Genomic DNA, 23,182 nt, shown 5'->3' on the forward strand with positions numbered 1-23,182 from the left:
TATCTCCACTTTTGCAAGCATGTGAATTATAGCCTATTATACTAACAAATGCAAAGTAAAACTATTCTTGCTATATGTTGTGATTTTATTTTGAGTCAAGTGTGTGTTTGCTTGTAGGATATAAAAGTTCATGCCAACAGGCTAAGCACTCATTGTAGATCCCGCTATAATCTTTATCAGAATTGGAGACTTATTTGTCCTAATTTTCTGTTAAAAAATGGTAAGGTAGATGACATACTGTTTATTATCTGTATGAGACTGAAATCATTGGTGTAATGTCTTCTGCAGTTTAAGATGGCTCAGGAATCTTAGGTGTTCTTTGCCAGTCGCCAAGAAAGACTCAACAAAATTAGGATGAAGTCATTGATTTTTTAAAATTAATATTAAAAGGAGCAGGTTTAATGAGGGACTTGCAGGTTGATACTACTTGGGTATCAAGTCTGACTTCTGGCTTCTCCATTCCATAGGATCAGTCCCAAGAATAATAATATATTTTCATACTTGTGTGATACACAGCAACCTACAAACTTTTTTCAAAATCTGATTGTAAACTCTTCTTCCTTTACCTTAATTCTTAATTCTTGATTCTTATATTGAGTGACACTGGGATGAAGACTGGGAGTGACTTTTAGATTGGATTATATACCCAGGGAACTTTTGTGGGCAGGAACTTCTCTGTGTCCCGTTTGGGGCTACAGCCCAGTCCACCAAAATACTGCCTTATGCAATGCATGTGCTATATCCGCAGATGTAGCCGCTCTGCTGGACACAGTTCTGTATAGAGAATTTAATTTTAATTTACATCCTACTTTGGGTAAGTATTTGGTTCTTGTTCTGCTGTAAATATTTTGAAAGTGTGTGATGATGTCTATCTTATTTTAATTGGTCATCAAGTTCTTTTTGGTGATATCTACTTATTGAGACATTGAATATATTGTTTTTCATGATTGCAATGAATAGTTAGAAAAGTTATCTTGATGAGGAAATAGTTTGTTTGCAATGGTGCTTTTAATTTTCTTCTAACAGAAATGAGAACTGCCTTTTTAAACTGCCAGCTTCTCTATGCTTTGTCTTTTTGTCTTTTTCTAAAACTAAAGGATAAAAAGAAACTCTTAGGGTCTGGTCTCTTATTGAAGGTAGCCACTGTGAATAAGTTATATACATACAGTCTACTGAAAAATTATTTTGAAGTTTCTTTTGATCATGTGAGAGGAGGTAATTGTTCAATTCTGATTTATTTAATTCTGAATGAATAAGGACTTGAATTTAACAGGTATACTCAAATTAGTTAAGAAATCAGCTTTATTGGATCAGAGAGTTATTTCTGGAGAAGAACAGAAGACTTGGCTTTGTAGAGTATGGTTTAATTTTAGAAAGCCTAGAAACCAGAAAGATGAATTGGAGGAATTACTCCCTGTTAGTGATCAGGAGAGTGACTTATAGTAACAGTATTCTGGCAGCAGTGTATGGTGTGGTTGGATGAAGTCCAAGCTCTTGTCCACTTATCTACCATTTGAACTATAATTATTAGGATTGGTGAGAAAGAGATAGAAGGAAAAAAGCTTGCCCAGCTTTCTTGATGTATCTGAGTACCTTCAGTGTGCCCAGCACTGTGCTAGATGCTACAGTAAAAGAGGGTCTTTGTATTCAAGGAGCTCATGATCTGAATGATGTGTACATGTGAACTAATAACCATGATGTATTGTGACAAGTGTTATGTTGTATTGATAAAATGCAGTAGGGAGTTCAGAGGAGAGATTGGGTTATCCTGCATTGCAGAGTCTAGAAGGATTCAAATGGGATGTGATAAGTGAAAAATGAGTGAGTTTTCATTAGTAGGAGACAGGGGAGTATAGAACATTGTAGGCAGAGAGAGCAATGTGAACAAAACCAGATAGCATTAAAGGAGAGTTGGGGTAGATGAGACATAGAGGAGAGAAGCCTGGAAATGGTAAGAAATGATGAGAAAGATCTTAATCTAAAACTAGCTTGCAGACATATGTATGGGCAGTAGGAAGCCATTTGAAAGTTCTTGGGTAGGAGAACAGTATGAGCAAATCTGGTTTTTAGAAAAAGAACTGGTACCAGGGTAAGCTATAGAATGTAAGAGGGAAAAAGGGAGACAGAGACTAGATAGGGAGCTGTTGGAGTACTATAGGTATGAAATGAAAGACCCAGACTGATACTGGTGGATGGACAAAGGAACAAATTTAAGAATCAAAATTTTAAGTTATTTTCATATCTACTACAAAGATATTTTTTCATCCTTAGTCAAGTGAGAGGCAACTCATCAGCATCTTTAAAGTAATTTTTTTTTTTTTCCTTAAGTAAATTTTCAAACATTCTAACAGGTAGAATAGTACAAGTGAACTGCCATGTGTTTATTATGGAAGTGTCTCACGTGACTTATCAATATTTTAACATTCTTAAAGTCTTTTTATATACTTTAATATAAAAGATTTTTAATATATTTTTTAGCAAAATGAAAGATGAAATTTAATAAGTATAAAAATAAAATCATTCAATTGGGTACAAAAGCAGTTGTATAACTACATAATTTGGGGTGAGGGCAAGAGAGGAGTGACTAGTGAGAATGGGTGCACACCTGCATAGATGTTTTTTTTCCTCTGTGGAAGCATGTATGAGTTTTGTCACTAGTGTTGTGAATTTCATAAGCATGTGTCTTGGTCTGTTATCAGTCATTGTACCAAGCTTTCATTTGTACCTTTTTAATCTGGAAGTACATATCCTTCATTTCTGGGATATTTTCTTACTTTGTTATTATTATTATTATTATTATTTTTACTTTTTCTCCGCTTTCATCTGCCTTTTGGACCTTTATTCAAAAATTAGACCTCCTTATGCTGGTTCCTTTAATTTTCTTAGTTTTTCTCTTTTCCTTTCTCTTTGTTTTCCATTATCTGGGAGATTTCTTCAGCCTCAGAATGCTTCTGTTCACTTTTTCATTTCTGCTATTGTATTTTTGAATATCCAAGAAGATTTTCCTTCAGTATTTAACTTTAGCCTATTCGTATTCATGCATGCAGTAATGCAGTATTTTTTCCTCCCTCTATGTTTCAGAAGATCTTCATGTTAGATTGTTTCTGTTAGGTTTTCTTTTTGTGCATGGTCTGTTTTCTACAAGTTCATCTTTAAGTTTGTTGTTTTTGGCTTCTGACTTTGACTTTTCTCAAGTATTTGTTGATCCTTGCCCATTATTAACTGGGCCACTGAAAAGGTGATTGGAAGCTCTGTGCATGTGGGTAGAACTTGTTGACTGTAGGCTTTACTGTAGGGCTAAGTTTTTCTCACAGTCTCCGATGTCAGTATCTTTATCTTTGTTTTTTCTTTTTGTGATAATCTGAGTTTTCAGAGAAGACATTCTAGTATCCTGCCTAGAGGGTTTATATTTATATTTGGCTGCTTGAAATGTTCTGGGAGCTAGAGTTGTCAATTCCTGAATCTTTGCGGGTCTTGCTGTGAAAATCAATATGTCTTTGCTTTCTCATTGCTGACTTAGGATTCAGATTCTTTGGTCTGCTCAGTTACTATTTTTTCGTCTGCTTTCAAAGTCCTAACTTTTGTTGCCTTCCCAGTCTTTTTGTTCTTGTGGGTTGAAACAAAATTGTAATAAATAATTTATGTGATTTACTATTTTTTCTTTTTTCATCTTAACATGTAAATGTTTTCCTAGGTTATTAAAGTTTTTTGATAAATAACACTTTATAAATAGTTGCATAATCCATTATTTGGGTGTTTCACAGTAATTTCTTTTTAGATATTATTTTGTAGTATTAAACTTTTATAAATAATGCTGTGAAGGGCAGTTGAAGGAAATTTTACAAAATAATTAAGTTTCAGCAAATTTGAGTAAAAATATGATAATTTGTTTTTATAAAATAAGTCATAATGTCTTACAGTCATTTCTTAAAATATTAGATCATGTGGAAAAAATAATCTCATGTTGTGATTAAACAAGTTTTGAGTCTGTAATGCTGAGTGCAACATCTGAAGACAAAGTGATAATGATAATGCAGGTTGATTAGGAGGGTTGCTAAAATGGTGAAGATTTTCAGAATTGTTTACTATAATGAGTATATTATGAAGAAATTAACAAGAAAGGAAAACTAAGTTAGGAAACACAAGCAAGTTTTACATGTTTGAAAATGTATCTTGTCTTCCTGATACCTTTTCTCACTTTTTCCCCTATTGTAAATACCCTTTAATTTGTAATCTCTTGCCCCTCTTTCTACCTCTTTCCAACCCTTCTCCCTTCCTCCTTCCCAATTTTTATTATTTATTTGTTTACTTACGTGTTTGTTTATTTTTAAGATTTAACATTATTTTATCTTTATTACTTTCTTTGAATTGCCTTTCCAGAGATACTCATCTTTATGTAGTTTTTGACAGAATAACATTAATACCCCACGTTTATAAAGTGGTTTCCCATTATCTCACCTGGTCATCACAAGAGCTTGATGAGATAGACTGAGTAGTTGTTACTGGTATTTGTTAATAGGGATAGAAGGATTAAAGACTTTCTCAAAGCCACAAGAGCAGAGACTAGAATCCAGGCCTTCTGGTGCCCAGTAGAGCTCCCTTTCTGTGAGACCAGATTTGCTGCTCTGCTCCAGTACTAGGGTTCCAGTTGCTCTCCAGATCCCAACTTTTAATTGAGCATTGTCTATGCCAGGAAGTGTCTTAGGCTTGGGTGGAGAGGGGAGGTAAGCATTACAGACATAGACTTTGTGGTCTTAAGAGTTTATCTGACTTAATGGGAAAGGTAGGTAGTAATTAGATTATCATGCCAAAAATTATATAAACTCCATGTTCTATGAAAGACTTTAAAGAAGTGACATTTAAAGCTGAATCCCAAAGCCAATCAAATAGCAAATATATTTGAGCACTCATTACATGCCAGGCAGTGTATTTAGGCACTTAGGATACAGATTTGAACTGGACGCCATCCATGTCTTCAGAGATCCTATGTTATAGTGGCAGCAGGCAGACAATAAACATAAAATAAGTAAGAGGACTTAAGATAATGTGAGAAATTTTATGAATAAAATGCAAAATGTTATGATAGAGATAATATGATAGAGGTCGGGATTGGCCACTTCAAGGAGACATTTGAACAATACTTGAGCCATGATGATCTTTTAAAGCAGAATGAACATCTAGTGCAAAAGCCCTCATAAAGGAGGAACTTATCTGTTAAAAAGAACAAGAAGAAAGGCCATTGTGACTGGGCGTAGTTAAGATAAGTTGGGGAGGAATAGAGGAAAACAAAGTTGGAGAGGTAGGCAGGGCCCATACCATAAATCCTTGTAGGCCATGATAAGTTTAGGTTTTATTCTGTTTGCATCGGAAAGTTATTGGAGAATTTTTTTTTTTTTTTTGCTGTACGCGGGCCTCTCACTGTTGTGGCCTCTCCCGTTGTGGAGCACAGGCTCCGGACGCGCAGGCTCAGCGGCCATGGCTCACGGGCCCAGCCGCTCCGCGGCATGTGGGATCTTCCCGGACCAGGGCACGAACCCATGTGCCCTGCATTGGCAGGCGGACTCTCAACCACTGCGCCATCAGGGAAGCCCCTATTGGAGAATTTTGAGCAGGGGAGAGACATGAGCTGATTTATATTTTTAATAAGATTGCTTTGGCTGTGTACAGAGGATGGATTTTAGAGAGGTAAGGTCAAAGCAGAGACACAGTGTAATAGAACAAATGAGATGTGGTGGTGGGTTTGACCTGAGTTTTAGGAGTGGACAGAATGGTAAGTGGTTGAATTTGGTATATATTGTCAAGGTAAAGTTGACATTGGTTGTTCATATGTATTGGATCATTGCTAGTTTTGTTTTTGTTTTTATTTTCTTGAGCAACTTGGTGCCATTTACTCATAGGAAGAAGACTTGGGGAGGATCAGATTGGGGGATAGCGGGAAATCAGTAGCTTTATTTTGGCCATGTAAGTTTGAGATGCTTAGAAGACATGTGAGAAGCTAGGTGTAAATTATTGGAGCTCAGGGGAACAATTGAGACCATAGTGTCAACTCTGAGTATTCCTGACATCCCCAGGAAGAATAGTGCATTTCTTCTTCTGTGTTCTCATAGTATCTTTTATCCCAGGGATATTTTTTTCATAACAGTTGTTGTATTGCTTTGGTGGTTTGTGCCTGTCTTTTCCCACAGTCTGGAATTTTGTTGTATTTCTCTGTGGTCTCAGTTTCTAGTACATAATAGGTAGTCAATAAATGTTTGATGAATAAATCATGTTTATTTCCCCTGTCACCACATTGGGTCATTTTACCTGTCAGATGTCTAACAAATCTGTTTCTTTCTTTCTCTCCTCAGTGTCTTAGTGCTGATCCTTATCATCCCTCATATAATTAGTATTAACATTAATACCTTATTTGAAAATGAGTTCCACATAATGTTTATTTGAGAGGTAGATGGTTTCTGGAATTGAATCAGTCGTTTGAATATATCAGAGTCAAGGTGTCTGAATTTTCTTGGCCTTTGCCTCATAGGGAAGGAGAGTGATGCTGAATTTAGACTGAACAGGGACAGTAGAATTTAAATAGGGCCTAAGATATAGTGATGTTATTTAAGTATAGGGCAACTTGAACTTTATTTAAATTTAATAAATTAATGACGATTTTTAAGATAGGAAGGTGAGTATAAAAGCAAAAGAGCATAAAGAAGATTTTCACCAGTCTAAAGGAATATGACTGGACCGTACTTCAGAGGATCTGACAGGAGCACAAAGGATGGGCAAATATGGGAGAAATTATGAAGTAAGTAGATAACTGGTGTGAAAGTGAATGTAAAGAGTGAGAAGAGGGATTAAGGAGACAGATGACTTACGTCAGGCTTCTGGGTATACTGAATTCTTCAAGGCCTTTCTTGAACTCTGAAACATGGAGTCTTAACTGAGTATCTTGGACTTATTTATAATGATCTGAGGGAATTTATGAAAGTCCTTAAGAGTTATAGTTTATTGGACTTTTAAGTGACATTAATTTGAACTTTTTACTAGTTGGGAACATTTTGGCCCCATAATCCATCTTTGGTGCCTTTCACCTAATGCTGTTCTAAAATAAGTTTAATTTTATTATATACTGGGCAACGAAGCACTCTTCATATTTAATTTCAAATGAAATGTTATGAATTTATTTTAACATCTTTACTGTATTAGGTTTGAGTGTTCCATTGAATTAAACAAGCTAATAACCCTTTTTTTTAAGGTACAGCAGGGAAGAACTGGAAATTCAGAGAAGGAAACAGCGCTTCCATCTACAAAAGCTGAGTTTACTTCTCCTCCTTCTTTGTTCAAGACTGGACTCCCACCAAGCAGGTTAGTGAGATATTGATGATTCAGTTTATTGAAGGCATCGGTATCTTCACCTTTAGTGCTATATGAAGTATAAAAACTCTGAATGATATACCAAAAAACTGGAACATTCTACTTGGTTTTAGTACAAAATGAATTCTTTGTGAAAAACTCTTCTGGGTGCTATTTCATCTAAAAAAAATCTAGGTAAGCAAGAAATGAACAGTGGAATACAGTTACATGTATATATAAAGAAACAACAGTCTCACATTCAGGACAGGTGACAGCAAAGGTTGCACTGTTTTCTGTGCTTATTATTCTTACATAAAGAATTATTGAACTTCCTAAATCTGGATATACTGGCCTAAAGATGTTTCACTGATTTTAGTAAAAGAGGTTGTAGAAATTTCAGCCTGAGAAATTTTTCAAATTAAAACCATTTTCTTTTCTTTCTTTGGTTTGTTGTGATAATACCTAACTTTGAGTTCTACAGGGTACCAACTATAAGAGGCAAAGATGTTGGCAAATGTCCTTTTAACTTAAACATAACAAGTGATTAGCCCATTACCAGGAAAATGGTAAAGGATAAGCCAAGACTAGGAAAGTTTTATGTCAGCAGTTTAATCTTGGGTTAAAGATGACTTAAACCAGTTATTTCTCTGAGCCTGAAACAAGTCAGTAACTCAACTATTACGAGTTCTCAGCCAGATCATTTACCTTTTGTGTTACTTACTTAAATTTATTTTATGTAGTTTCCTGATTTTGTCATTCTGATATTTCATACTATATGAATGCAGAAAGAAAACTTGTAATTTAGCCCTAAAATAAAGATTTTTGAAACTTTCAGCCAAAATTCAATATCATAAAGCCATCTCAGATTTTGACTGTCTCTTCTTAACAATTTCTAGTCATGCATATATACACTACCAAATGTAAAATAGGTAGCGAGTGGAAAGCAGCTGCATAGCACAGGGAGATCAGCTTGGTGCTTTGTGACCACCTAGAGGGATGGGATAGGGAGGGTGGAAGGGAGACGTAAGAGGGAGGGGATATGGGGATATATGTATACATATAGCTGATTCAGTTTGTTATACAGCAGAAACTATAATACAGCATTGTAAAGCAATTATACTCCAATAAAGATGTTTAAAAAAAAACATAAGGGGAAAAATGACTAAAACAAAAAATAGAAAAACGATTACTAGTCATGGACTTTTCCAAATAAGGTTTTTTAAACCAAATGCAATCTCATAAAAGTGTTTGTCTAAGAAGTTATGATAGCTGAGGAATATTGATTCTTTTAATTTGTAGTATTCTCTCTTTTTTTTTTTTTCATATTTTAAAAGAGGCCAACCTTCATTCATTGAGTTTATGGTGTTCTACATTCTAGAATGATATTAAGAGCTTGGACTCTAGAGCCAGACTTCTGGCTCAAATTCTAGCTCTGTTACTTACTAGCTGTGAATTACACTAGCTGTGTATTACTAGCTGGTGTGTATTGGGCACATCGCCCAATCTTCTTGTTCTTTCATTTCTTAACCTATAAAATACGGTAATAATGCTACATAATACCCTCACTGGATAGTTATGTATATTAAATGGATTAATTTATGTAAGGTGTTTAGCACAGTGGTACATACATAATAAATATTCTATGGATGTTTGTTATTATCATAATTAAACTAATTGAACTTTTAAAAATCAATAGCAGTTTTTCTGTGTTTTGCCCACTTCCACCCCCTCCCCTCTTTTTTAAAAATTTGGGCCAGATTATGTAGGACATTGTGCCATTATATAAGTGTTTTGACTTTCCCTGTAAGTGAAATGTATGGGGAGTCACCATCAGATTTTGAGCAGAGGAATGAAATAATCTGATTTAGGTTTTTAAAGTCTCAATTTAACTGCTTTATTAAGCTCAGACTACAGAGGAATTAAGGGCAGTAATGGGGAGGCCAGTTAGGAGGCTATAACAGTTATCTAGACAAGAAATAATGGTAACTTAGACCACGGTGGTAGTGGTGCAGATGGTGAGACGCAGTCAGATACTGGACACATTTCAAAAGACACAAAAGATCTTTTATATCTGAGGCAGAAAAGACTATAGGAGGAATGATTTTTGGAGGGAGGAGACCAAAAGTTCAGTTTCGAACCTGATAAAATTGAGATGCCTACTAGTTATACAAGTGGAATATTTGCATGGGAAGTGGATAAATAGATCTGGAGTAAGGGGAAAGGTATGGACTGGAGGTACAAATCTGGGAGTGATCAGTGTTTAAATAGTACTTAAATGAATCTGTGAAATTGAATTAGATTGTAAATGAGGTAAGTATTACTAGAGAAGTAGTAAGAAGACAGAGCCTTGAGGCACTTCCATGCAGGTCAGAAAAATAAGGATGGAACAGTAAGAGGAGACAAGTAGAGAAAAATGACTAATGAAATAGGAGGAAAACCCAGTGTATATCTTGAAAAGGGTGTGTTTCAAAATAGGAAGAAAAAGGGTGTGTTTCAAAATAGGAAGAGTGTTTTAACTATCAAATAATATTGATTGGCCAAGAAGAAGAGGACTGGGAATGACTTGGATTTTAAATGCAAAGGTTGTGGTGATTCTGACCAGGACGTTTTCAGTGAAGATTTAAAAAAAGACTTTGTGGAATGGATTCAAGAGAGAATAGGAGGAAAGGAATTAGAATGAACAATTTTTTGAGTTTTTTTCTTTTTTTTTTCTTTTCTCTCTTTTGAGGGGGCAGAGAAATGGGACAGTATCTGGAGGGAAATGTGGGGTCAGGAGGAGGGTTTTTTGCCAAAATGAAAGAAATTACAGCATGTTTTTATATTTATGAGAATGAGTTACTAGAGGGGAAAATTGATGATGCAAGAGTTGAGAAGGGACAGTTGTTAGAGCAGTGTCCTTAAGAAGGTCAGAGGGGGTGGGATGTAATATGCAAGTGGAGGACTTAGCCTTAAAGAGAAGCATGGACAATTCACTCATTGTAATAGGAGGAAGGGCAGGTGAAGGTAGGTGGGTGGTTAATGGTGATGGAAACAACTGAAAGTTCCCTTTCTGATTGCTTCAGTTTTTCCCAGCAGCATAGAATGCAGACTTATCTGGTGAAAGTGAGAATAGTGGAAGAGGGTGTTGAATGTTTGAGAGGAGAGGAGAAGGTCTGAAATAGTTATGTAGAGGTGTGTGAATAAACCTGGGAGAAAGGAGCAGGATTGCTAGGCAGTTACCTGGAGGGAAGTGTGGGGTGAAGACATGGCTTTTCTTTTCCAGGTGGGAGAAATCACAGCATTTTTATATGCTGATGGGAATGAGCAGAGTGAAAAATTTATGACACGGGGAGAGACTGTACATTTCCAACTTTTCTTGAGGTTAGTGGCCAGAGGTTGAAAATGAAACAAGTCAGCTTGTTTGGGTGTGTTTGTCTTTCCCTTGTCAGGTATTCATGTGTTCATGAAGAGTAGCTAGAGTTGGATTTAGCAGGGGTTGAAGTTATACCAGGCAAATATGCCCAAGGGAGAGAGGGGCAAGGAAGGTGAGAGTGTACTTGAGAGAGTGATTATAATGATGGATCATGGATCTAAGGAGAGATGAAGGAGAGATGGATAAGGAGTGATGGGAGGACACCGGTGGATAAGGCACAGTAAGAAGGAAGTAAAAAAAAAAATGACAGAAATCAGCAGATTCATCACTTATGCTGAAAAGAATGGATAATTACCACCACAGTTCGTAGAAACAGACGCAGCGTGTTAATACTGTCACTTTGGGATGCAAAGAACAGCACTCACTGCTCATTAGGAAAGTTTGTTTTCTGGACTCATCTTCGCTTGATCAAAAGGATACTTCTCAGCCACTGTGAAGTATTTCCCTAAATAAATATCTGTGTTTTATTCTTTATATTTATAAAGTATTTCCATTTTATTCTTTGTATTTATGGAAATTAGGTGTTTTTAAAAGTAAAATTTTATTGACTTTAGGGAGAAGACAGTAATGTCATGGAAGTCATGATAGAGACTGTACAGCAAATATTTAGCAGTAATGAAGTGTACTACTGACCTAATCACTGTATTCCTATTGTTTAAAATCTTAGATTGCCATATTAACATATAAATGGCTACTGGTATGTTTGCAAAGAAAAAAAATTTTTAATGGTTCTTTGTACTTTATCAGTAGGAATGTTGGATTTCTAACTTTCTGTACTGCCCAGCAAATTGTTAATATTTGCTATATCAGAATTTTTTTTAATCTTTAAAAGTTTTCATGTAGACCAATAAGCAGAATATTACCATTACTACCAGAAGCCCCTGTTGTGCCCCCTTCATTTATTGTTTTCATTTTTTAATGTTTTATTTTGAAAAAAATTCAAACTTAGAAAGAGTTGCAAGAAAAGTATTAGTCTATACACTGTTCACTCAGATTCACCAGTTATTAACATTTTGCCATATTTGCTTTATAATTTCTCAAAAATATTTTTTTCCTGAACCATTTGAATGCTAATTGTAGACATTGTGCCCTTTTACCCCTGAATACTTAAGCATATATTTCCTAAGAACAAAGACATTGTGTTCCGTAATTATAGGAAACAGTTAATCAATGTCAGAACGTCTCATAATGAATCAGTACTTTAATATACAAGCCATAAATTTTGCTGATTATTTCAATAATATCTTTCATGGCAGTTCTTTTCTTTCCTCCTTGATTTAGGATTTAGTCCAGGATTATTCATTACAATTAACTCCTTTATCTCTTTATTCTTTTTTGATCTGGGACAGCTTCTTGAACATTCTTTGTATTTGTTGACATTGACTTGAAGAGTACAGTCTGGTTATTTTGTAAATCATCCTTCAGTCTGGGTTTGCTTGATGTTCCCACGTTATTAGATTCAGGCTTTGCTTTTGGGGCAGGAATACTACATAAGTAATGTGGTGTTCTCAGTGAATCAGCCTGTAGGTACATGATGTCAGTTTGTCCCGTTTTTAGTGGTGATAACTTTAATTACTTAGTTGTGGTGGTGCCCTTTGCGTTTCTGCAAAGTTACTGTATAAATAAGTAATCTGTGAGGAGACTGCATAAATATTCCGTTTGTCTTTGAACTTTCCATGAATTTTAATGTCCGTTTTTGATTTAGTCAATTATTACTGTAATGACTGAAAATAGTCATTGTCTAACTCTGTTATTCCTGTTACATTTATTAGTTGGCATTCTACTTTAAGAATGAGCTTTTCCACCTCCCTCACCTACTTATTTATTGTTAGACTCATTAATTTTTATTTTATGTGTGAGAGAGTTTGTGTGTGTGGCTTATAAATGGGGTATATAAACTATATATTTACACATACACACACACACATGTATATGTATACACACATATATATGTACTGTAATTCATATTGATGCTCAAATTGTTCCAGATTTGGTCCATGGGAGCCTCTTCAGACTGGCTCCTCTGACCTTTTGACATGTCCCCATCATCTTTTTTTGAGGATTTCTTTATTTTCTGATGTTTCAGTCTTATGTTGTACTTTCCCTTCCCCTTCCCTAGAAGCAGCCATTTCTTGAAGGAATCCTGATGCTTTTTAGTGGGAAATGGTAATTAGAAACCACAGTCCCGGCAGTAGTTACGCTTATTGCTGTTGGGGTGTCACTATTTCTAGATCTTTTCAGCACTCAGAGCTAGGAAAAAGCAAGCAATTTTAATGTGAAATTGCCATATATATGTTATTTTTATAAAATTTTAATCATATTGTCATGTTTCTTCTACTTCTAGCTTGACACCACAGGTTCTACTCCTCTTTCCCTATTTTGTATTGCATCTTCCTTTTTCCCACAGTGAGAACCTAGTTCCAACAAGTTCAATATATACACTCATTTGCTTAATACTGAAATACACACAAAATAGATTAGAACTGTGCACCTACCATTACAAAAAACAAACCTGTTAAATAGAGTTCAAGGTTTCTTTCAAATTTTCTTTTTCTTAGATTGAGGGTATATAGTTAAAATATTGTGTTCAAAAATTTCCTTCAGAGTGGTTATATGTATTAGTCACTTAAAAGATAATTTGATCCATTGTTTCTGTTTCTTTTCAGTATTAGCATTTCTTTTCCTCCATGCTTATTGACTTACTTTCTACATATCTAGAACATTTAACATAGTTCCAAAGGCAAGACTATGCAAAAGTATACTCAGATTAGTCATTCTTTTTGCAATTTTTTTCACTCCTGTCGATAAACAATTTCATGTCATCTAGTTACTGGCTTGTTCTTCCTGTGTTGTTTTTTTTTTACATAAATAAGCAGCTACATAAACATGTTTTTCCTGTTACTTTGAAAGAGTGTCTTATGACTCCTTTAAAGGATTGGCAAGAGTGTATATAGGTGAACACCAGGGATAAAATTAACTTTTTTTAGAATTTTACTTTGAAAGACTTTAATTATTCTGAAATTGAATTTTAATGAAATATATATTTAATATAGGCTTTTATGAAACACAGAATGTTGTTGTTAACTGGTTACACTAACAATATTTATTTCTATTATTGAAGAATTAGGGAAAGAAATACCAACATTTCAAATAAGGTTTTATGAAACTGCAGAAATTAATGTTATTAATTTGTAAAAGCACTGAAATTTATTTCTTAATATATATAACCTGAAGTAAGCCTTTGGTTCTTTTCTCATTTCTGCATTTTGACATCATACTGTCTATGTTGAGAAGTATTTCTAAAAATATTCTAGAATTAATAAAATGTTGATAACAAAGACATCTATATTTGAATACCACTAGCAGTCTTAGTTCCACAACAAGTACTTCATATAACTTGAAGAGAATGATACTATCAGAACATGCTAAAGGACTTTAGAAAAAGCATGTCAAGGAAAAAAGAAACAGAACAAGGGGGGTCAGAGACAACAGTATGTAAGAAAAAACATAGAAAATTTATCTCACCAGAAACAGCACCTCTTCTCAGTCTCAGACAAGTACTGCCTCCAAAAAAGCCAATTCAAGCGTTGGGAAGTGGCAGGATCAATATGGGAGGGCCGAATCACCTGATCTAAGGTAAGGCTATTTTTAAACATTGGATACTCCTGATGTTTAGGTCATCAGTGTTGTTTTATCTCATTCGAAAGATAATAAATTTTGACTAGGCTGTACCATTTTCCCCCCTGAATTACACTGTTTCAGTATAGAATTGAAGGTTTTTACACTTACCTTATGAATCAGCCCTTATCACCTCATGTCTCGCCCCTTGTCTCTCTAGCTTTTTATAACATAAATTGCCTGGAACCATGCTAATGGGTGCTCAATAAATGTTTTCCTTCCCTTTGCTGCAGGTTTAATTTTCCTTTCTCATATCATACCCTATTCAAAAACCCCTGGGTGCTTTTCAGTATCTGGAATAAAATTTAGCTCTCTGAGCCGGTCTTTAGGACCTATAAAATTGGACGCCATTGAATCTTTCCAATCTTTATTTTCCAACTACAGTGCATAAACCTGCCATTCTATTAAGTGGGTCTAGGAAGTACTGTCTCCCTTATTGTTGCTATGCTTTTTATTCATAATCCACCCTCCATAGAATTTTGGTTTGTGTTCTAAATCTTAAATTTACAGAGCATACAAACCTTGGATGGATATTGTAAACTGAGCCTGTGAAAATGGGAATAATAATTTCTATCCTAAGTGATGTAATGAGAAGCAAGTGTGTTAGGGTATGAAAATGTATTGCCAACAATAAGCAGTTATACTTTGCTTGACTAGAAATAGAAACTAAGATACCTTCTTAATTTATCGTTTGAAGTTTTAAATAAGGTAATAGTATATGGGAGTGTATTTTGTTTGTTTTTGTTGGTAAAGAATTTAAAGCTTTCTTCCTGGGCAGCTTGATGCTGTATTAATGTGTGTTTTGTTTTTTATGTATTTATTGTATTTTATTTTTGGCTGCGCTGGGTCTTCGTTGCTATGTGGGCTTTCTCTAGTTGTGGTGAGCACGGGCTACTCTTCGTTGCAGTGCGCGGGCTTCTCATTGCGGTGGCTTCTCTTGTTGCGAAGCTCGGGCTCTAGGTGCGCTGGCTTCAGTAGTTGTGGCTCGCGGGCTCTAGAGTGCAGCCTCGGTAGTTGTGGTGCACAGGCTTAGTTGCTCCCCGGCATGTGGGATCTTCCCGAAACAGGGCTCGAACCCGTGTCCCCTGCATTGGCAGGCAGATGTTTAACCACTACGCCACCAGGGAAGTCCCATGCTGCTATTACTTTAACATCTGAAATTTCTTTTATATAAACCATTTGACTTATAATTTTTAGCTTAAAATAGTTATGCTTTTGATATAACAGCTTATTTCTTGAAATAAATTGGCCATTTTATAAGGAAAATATTAGTTTTTAAATCTGAAAGTGATACATTTCAGTACTTAGACTATATAACTTCCCCCTCGCTACCTGGCCCCCCGGTGCCCCCAAAAGATGGTTTGGTAACTCAGAAAACCCCCTATTCTGATTTTGTGATTAGTCTCAGGGAGTATAGGTAGTAGGAAATTTGACACTGTATTTTCAGTGTGTATTTTGTGCTTTTGAAAATTAAAAATTAAAAAGAAAAAACAACTGTAGATGAAAGCTACATACACTTTCTTATAGCATAAGATAAACAATGAGATTCCAGCTCTTGTAATTAATGTAACTGAGAAATGGGGAGTTTTTTTAAAGCATTCCTTAAGTCTCTTTGTAAAGAACGATTAAATGATGGTTGAGATCCTTTTCATAAATTACTGTATTTGGAGACCCAGACTTTTCTCACCCTGTTACTCTTAATTTATATATTATAGTGTTTTTTAAATCTTTAAGCTAACTATAGTATATAACAATAACATTTTATTGGTGCAAGTTTGTTTTGTAACTCTTGTAAAGCGAATTAGTGAGAAGAATGAAGTAGTTTAAATGAACACAGAAAATTGGAATAGGCAGTATGGATGATTGCTATAACCTTACGCCAGTGTCCAATTTATTTCTGTATTTTGTTTTCATTTTACAATCTTAAACTATGCTCCTTTTAGATAATTAGTTGCAAATTCTAGGTTGTTTTATTAAGCTTGTTTTCCAATATCAGAATACTTTTAACCTAACCCAGACTCTTGAAGGAGGAATAGTAAAAATTGCTTTACAATGTATAATCACTAAAATATTTAAACCTGCTCGCATGTTTTATAATAGACAAACAAAACTTAAAAGTGGATGTTAAATGAACATTAAATCTAAGGTTGACTCCCTCATTTGTTCTTGCTGCTTACTATTATGTCTTGATGAAATCGTTTACTGAAAAAAGTACCTGTACTTCATAGCATTTGAGCACTCTGCATGCATGTTGCTATATTGTGTAGCTTGTAAGATTTTATGTGATTGGACATGTGAAGGCCTTTTTTTTTTAATTACCTGTAGAAACATATCTTTTCCTATCAGTGATACGTTTAAAAAATGCAACTAAGCATAAATATGGCTGGTAAAGCTTTATTCCAAGCTCTGCACAAAAGTAAGTAAACTTGGCTGCCCTAATAAACACAATTTATGTCCTCCAGTGAGTCACATTTTAACATATTTCACCTTTAAGTATTCAAGGTTTTTTGTTTTTAATATAGCTTAACAAGTAATGTGGCATTTTAAAAATTCAGGACCCAGAAAATTAGCATGGAAAACATTCTGTGGGTAGGAGGGGGTTTGGAGTTGGTCATACCCAAGCCTGAATATTGACATTGGCGTGGTACTTCACAAAGGAGCCTCTTTCCACATCTGTGAAAATGAAACTGATTGGACTTACACCTTACTTTCAGTGTACTTACGGATGAAATAATTTTTAAGCCTGTGAAACGCTATTGCAGGGCACCCACTAAAGTGTTAGTTCCCCTTGGATCTCTGCTCCCATCATAGGCTTTACCAGTCTCTTTGAATATGGTGTGATAGGAAATTACATGTCCTGAAGACAGTTTTTTAATTCTGTGATTTTTTGGGGGGGGACGTGTATCACTTCTCTAGACAGAATTCTTTTTTATTAAGTCTCCACTTGAAAAATAGAATATAAGTATAGAAGCAGTACTGTCAGTCCACAGAACTCAAAAGATCAATATGAAAATATGTATGTAATGAAATCTTTACCATAATTGTTAAACCTTTTTAGATATGACTTTAAATTTATTGAGTAATAAAAACATTAATTTTTATTAACTACTTTAAGTTCTTACTAGAAGAGGACAAAATATGTGTCTCTTCTTTGGGCATACCATTAGTTGTAGTCCTCGACTTTAGCTCTGTATTGGAGTTACATGGCGAGCTACAAAAAATATTGATGCTTAGGCCTGAGAGACTCAGATTTAACTATTTGGTGTGCACTCTGGGCGTTGGGGGTCTTAAACGCTCTCTAGATGATTCTGATGTGCAGGCAAAGTTGAGAACCCCTAATCCATTAGTGGGGTGTGAAGTAAATTTGCTGGTCTCAGCCACCAAATATTTCTTGGTTTTATTTTGGTTTTTTTCCTGTGTTATTTGTAAATATTAATAAAATCATATTTGATGTTAATGTTCTTTTTCCTTTATAGTAAGTGTAAGTAAGTACTGTTTTATAAAACATTTGTTTTTTTTTATATAATGTATATACTGGATTGCTGTGCAAAATGTATTTCCTAAATAACTGTTTTGTGGTTTAAAAAGTTTAAAAACTACTGTACTCTATCATACTTTCACTTAAGATGGACTCAGGAGAAACTTTTTTCTTTTTACTTTCATCTTTAAAATGGGAATAATAATAGTTGCTACCCCTTAGGATTATTATGAGGAGTAAATCTATATAAAGTGCTTAGAACAGTGCTTTCCTAGCACCATAGTAGGTGTTCAATAAATACTAGCAATTGTTATTACCAAGAAAAGTAATCTTCAGAGCTAGTGCTTTGTTTTTCTCTTAATGCACATTAAAGACTTTTGTTATGAAGACTGTCCTTTATTTTGGCTGGTAAAAAATAAGCTCAGAGATAAATTTGTGGCCAAAGATTAATAACTAACCTTTTATCTGTTTTCCCTTGTTTCTGATTTTGTTACTCTTAGGATTTCTATTGTATCTATGTAAGCAGCTCTCATACCCTTTCTGGAACATTAGAATCCTCAAAATATGTCATTTTAATTTAATTCCACTAAAATTTCAGAGATGTTTTCATATTCATCTGTGCTAGGAGGACAGGTCGAGGTTCTTGTGAATATTCACTGCCTGTATTAAACTGTAGATTAATGAAACTGTAGCTGTCCACTGTGGTTAGTTGCTCTCTCTTTCAGCTTTTTACTCTATGATTGAGTCCGATATAGAGAAGAGAATCTTGATAACTGCGTTAGCTGTCTGCCTTATTGAACAGTTTGTAAACCCAGATAAACCTGTGCTATGTAGAAATCCAAGTTACAGTAGATCCTCATGGTGAAGCTCTACTAAATTTTTTTATTCATTGAAATAGAAAGTGGTACATCAGAAACTTTAATAATAATATGGTTCAATATTGTTTTCCATAATGTGACATCAGAATTGATGTTTAATTATTCACCTGTGTTAAATATTAAGTGATTTTTGTTACTTTGGTACATATGTGTCTGTTGTAAAATATTTCTAACAAAATTTCTGATTAAGGTAAATCAATTTGTGTGGTAAAAATGCTTGGGCAAGGAGCTGTTACTATTATGGACATGTAAGGAATTGCAATTTTCTAGACTCCCTCTAGTGATATACATTTATTAAGGCTAATTTCTCATTTGTATGTTTTTATTTTATTTTATTTATTTATTTACTTTTTAAAATATTTATTTATTTATGGCTGTGTTGGGTCTTCATTGCTGTGTGCAGGCTTTCTCCAGTTGGCGGTGAGCGGGGGGCCACTCCTTGCTGCGGTGCATGGGCCTCTCATTGTCGTGGCCTCTCGTTGCGAAGCATGGGCTCCAGGCGTGCAGGCCTCAGCAGTTGTGGCACGTGGGCTCAGCAGTTGTGGCTTGTGGGCGCCAGACCTCAGGCTCAGCAGTTGTGGCACACGGGCCCAGTTGCTCCGTGGCATGTGGGATCCTCCTGGGCCAGGGCTCGAACCCGTGCCCCCTGCATTGGCAGGCAGATTCTTAACCACTTCACCACCAGGGAAGTCCTGTATGTTTTAGAAACATAATATTTGCCATTTTGACTCTTTAGTGATAGAGCAATCCATTTAAAACTGAAAAAGGTAATCAGACATCTCTGAACATATTGAAGATAAACTTTAATAAATGAGTACTCCCATGTGTCCCAGAATTTTTGAAAACATAAGTCCTTAGAAATCCATGGTCAAAGGTTATAGAATCTTTCCCCTTTTGCTACTTTTAACAATCCAGAGAACTTATAATCCAAGTTGCAAATCCAAACAAATTTGTGAGAATTTGTTCTTGATGGGAATAAATTTAAGAAGATGGAGAGGGGAGAATCCAGCGATTGAGAATAGAAGAGAATGGAAAAGAAAATAGTAGGGTAGAAATAAGGATTTTTACTATGAAGTTTAGGTAGTGATAAATGGTGAGGGAAATCCTGGTTTCAGAATATACACCTTTATCGTTTGGGCTGTTGGATCTGAGATGTGAGCTGATGGCACGTGCTTTGATATGAAATTATAGTGGTCATAGCTTTGTAAGTATTTTAAGTTTTAGGCAAAAATTAGAGCAATATTTGTTTTGTCAGAAGTATTTCAGTTTTTCTAATGTGTGACTGTTAGGATAGTTTCCCAGCTGCACTGAAGGGTACAAGTTAAGTAAAATCACTTTTGATCTTTGAGATCGTGAGGGAACCTAGGGGGTCAATGACCTAGGTATAAAATCAGAAAGGCTTGAACATTTTTTAAATGTATTAACAGAAATCTTAAGTGGCAGGATAGTAAGCAGGAATTAACTATGTAGTTGAAGACATTTCAGATGCCATTATAGACTTTTTGTAGGTCTGTCTTCTTGTTTTTGTGAGCATAAAATTATTTATGGGGCTTTTCAAGGTTTACTTGAAACATACCTTCAGTAGTTCTTGGTTTCCAAAAGTCTTAAGTTTTTCAAAGGCTGCTTATCTTGCTAGAAGGCAGCATGGCTCAAGGGAAGGGGTCTGAGGCTTTGGAATCAGGAAGACTCAGGTGTGAAAGTTAGTTTTGCCATGTAATTATTACCGAGGTCAGTGACATCACTCTGGCTCTAGCTTTATCATCTCTAACAAGTATATATTAATTTTTTAAGTTAAGGGTTATTATGAGGTTTAGGTATAGAATGTAATCATTCAATAATTGGTAGCTGCTGTTATTAGTCATTTTAGGAACCTAACTGTAGTGACCTGAAGGATCTATGGTACTTTGATTGTTTTACTTCTGTAAAATTTTAAAAACAGAATTGTTCAGAACTGAAATATAGATGAAGAGAAATTCATCTAATTTGCATCCACTTTTCATTGCCAATTCCTACAAGTGACTTCTGTATCTTGTTAAGCATATATATTTTTATAAAGTTCTTAGCTACACGTAAAAATGGCTTTTAACGTTATTTTATTTTCTTTTATTGTTAGATTTTCCTATTGAATTTGCAGCATTATTTTGTGATAGACTGTTTTTCCATCTACTCACAAACTTTAATGGTTGTAAATACAATTGGAGGTGGGGCTGGCATTTAAATATTTGAATTTTTCTAACTAAAGGCAAGTTATCAAGAATGAAAAAGTGGTTCCCTATTTATTTTTTCTAATTCTCAGAATAAATCACTAAGGAACATAACCTTTATGTATCAAAATGAGCATTATTTCTTTTCAAGCCGTTTTGAGGAATTTTTAAGATTTCTGTAATAGAACTATGATATGTGTTACAATTACAGTGGGCAAAAATTTTTATTTCCATTTGTTTAACATTTGCTACTGATTCAGTTCCACAAAAATAAATTCACTTGGAGACTATTAAAAAATAGTAAATTTTGAAGAAAACCTACAAAAATACTTAAAATTTAGCATTATGATCATTGTTTGGTGTGTTGGTCTTAGCTAATTAATAAAATTTCGTTTTTATGACTATGCAAAGTAGTGAGATCTAAGTGAAGTTTTTTCAATATGTGTTGTGATCTGATTTTATTTTAAATTACATTGCAAAGGGTTTTAGCCTTTATTTCTCACCTAATATTTGTGTTATTGTCCAAACATCTAATTAGGTGAAACTGAAATGATCCAATTTTTATGTTACAGGAGATTACCTGGGGCAATTGATGTCATTGGTCAGACTATAACTATCAGCCGAGTAGAAGGAAGGCGACGGGCAAATGAAAACAGCAACATACAGGTTTAGTATTTTTAAAGTTATTCTTTTTTTTTAAATGAAGGATTATATCTGTGTTCTAATTTAATTTATTCATTCATAGCACTATGCTATATGTAAGGTGATTTAGGTACTACAAAGGGGATTTAAAATGTGGAATCAATCACCATGTTATTACAAAAGCTGTTCCATTTAAAATTTATAACCTTTGGATCTTTTTCAGTAAGATATTTTTTTCCTTGCTATAAATGTGACATATAGGCTCATTGGACTAAAAAAGGAAAATATGGGAAAAGTTTAAAGAAGAAAATAAAACCGTCGATAGTTCTGCCATCTAAAGATAACCACTCTTAACATTTTGGTACATCTCTTCCTCGTCACTAAGCAAGATTGGGATAGATACTACTATGGTTATATTTTTGTGTATCCTTTTTTTTTCCATATAAAATTATCATTTGCATTTTCCCATATTCTTAAAAATATTTAACACCTCCTCATGATAGATTTATTGTATGGCTATACCATAATTTATTTAATGTGACATTTCTGGGTGAAGTAGATCTCTTTGTTTTTCAAGTGAAAGAATGAAAGAAGATGAGTTATTAGCTTGTATAATTCAAGTTTGAACTTTGAGTAATTGAGACTTTCAGCTATTAGCTTGACCACACTTTTTTTCATTATTTATTTTCTTTCTCTGAGTACTTTAAAAGATGTCCAGTGTTTTGATTCTTTATTACCTTTAGTAAATTATGTAAATGTTCTTTTTAGCACCTTTTAAGGTAAATTATTTCTAAAATGGAAGATAATCCTCTTTTTTACCCCCACCATTAAAATGTCATGCTTTCCTAAAATAATACTGCTTTCTACTTTAAAAACTAGCTTATCAGCATAAGCCTTACAAAAATTACTGTACTTAAATGTAGGAAAAGTTAATGAAAGATTATGTTTAAATGATATGCTTCAGCCAGCAAGGATTTGAAAAGTATACATTAAATATATAAAATCATGTTGCCTGTTTTTTCTAGTTTTCTCAAACATGTTTGCACATCAGAATCCCTTAGGGAACTTGTCAAAAATTCAAATTTCTAGGTGCCACTCTCCTGTAGGTTCGGTTTCTGTCCCTTACCTGTTCACATAGATCAGTATTTTGTAAATACTTTTTAAGTATAAACCCTTGTTCTTAAAGTTACAAGGCTCACATGAAGAAGTTTTTTATGTATCTGGCTGCCTGTTAGTTGCACCCTATTGATGCATGCCTTTATAGTCTCTTACTTTGCAACCTGATAATGACAGGCCTTGGTACAGTGAATATCTGGTTCTATTGCCATGTTAATTTCTTAATGCTAGTATCTATGACTAATGATTATATTGCCTTAATTTGAATACTTTAACTTTGGTTGAGTAACAAAGATAATACTCATTACATTTTATTTATGAAGTACTTAATTGTCTCGTTTAGAATATTTTTAGAACAATTATTCCTTAAGAATTTTATTTGTAATGATTCAGTTTTGTCTAGGCTTTGAATATGAACATTTAAAAAAGTGTGTTT

The 23,182-nt window shown here is 34.5% G+C and overlaps 1 protein-coding gene across 30 annotated transcripts in view; it reads left to right on the forward strand.

Annotated features, from left to right (window-relative positions):
- FIP1L1 (factor interacting with PAPOLA and CPSF1) overlaps positions 1-23,182 on the forward strand; it is a 65,140-nt gene that overhangs the window by 13,434 nt on the left and 28,524 nt on the right. For 16 of the 30 annotated variants that reach the window (XM_089911928.1, XM_089911930.1, XM_089911927.1 and 13 more), the window contains 3 exons: positions 7,241-7,350; positions 14,279-14,386; positions 21,561-21,654. In XM_089911928.1, coding sequence (XP_089768054.1) covers positions 7,241-7,350; positions 14,279-14,386; positions 21,561-21,654 — 312 coding nt within the window. The remainder of the gene's footprint in view (positions 1-7,240; positions 7,351-14,278; positions 14,387-21,560; positions 21,655-23,182) is intronic. The other 14 variants (XM_089911933.1, XM_089911929.1, XM_022564235.3 and 11 more) reach the window with 1 other exon arrangement.

The sequence above is a fragment of the Delphinapterus leucas genome, chromosome 5, assembly GCF_059928025.1.
Source record: "Delphinapterus leucas isolate spDelLeu-1000000601 "Yukka" chromosome 5, BTC_Dleu_Yukka2, whole genome shotgun sequence".
Lineage (NCBI taxonomy): Eukaryota > Metazoa > Chordata > Mammalia > Artiodactyla > Monodontidae > Delphinapterus > Delphinapterus leucas.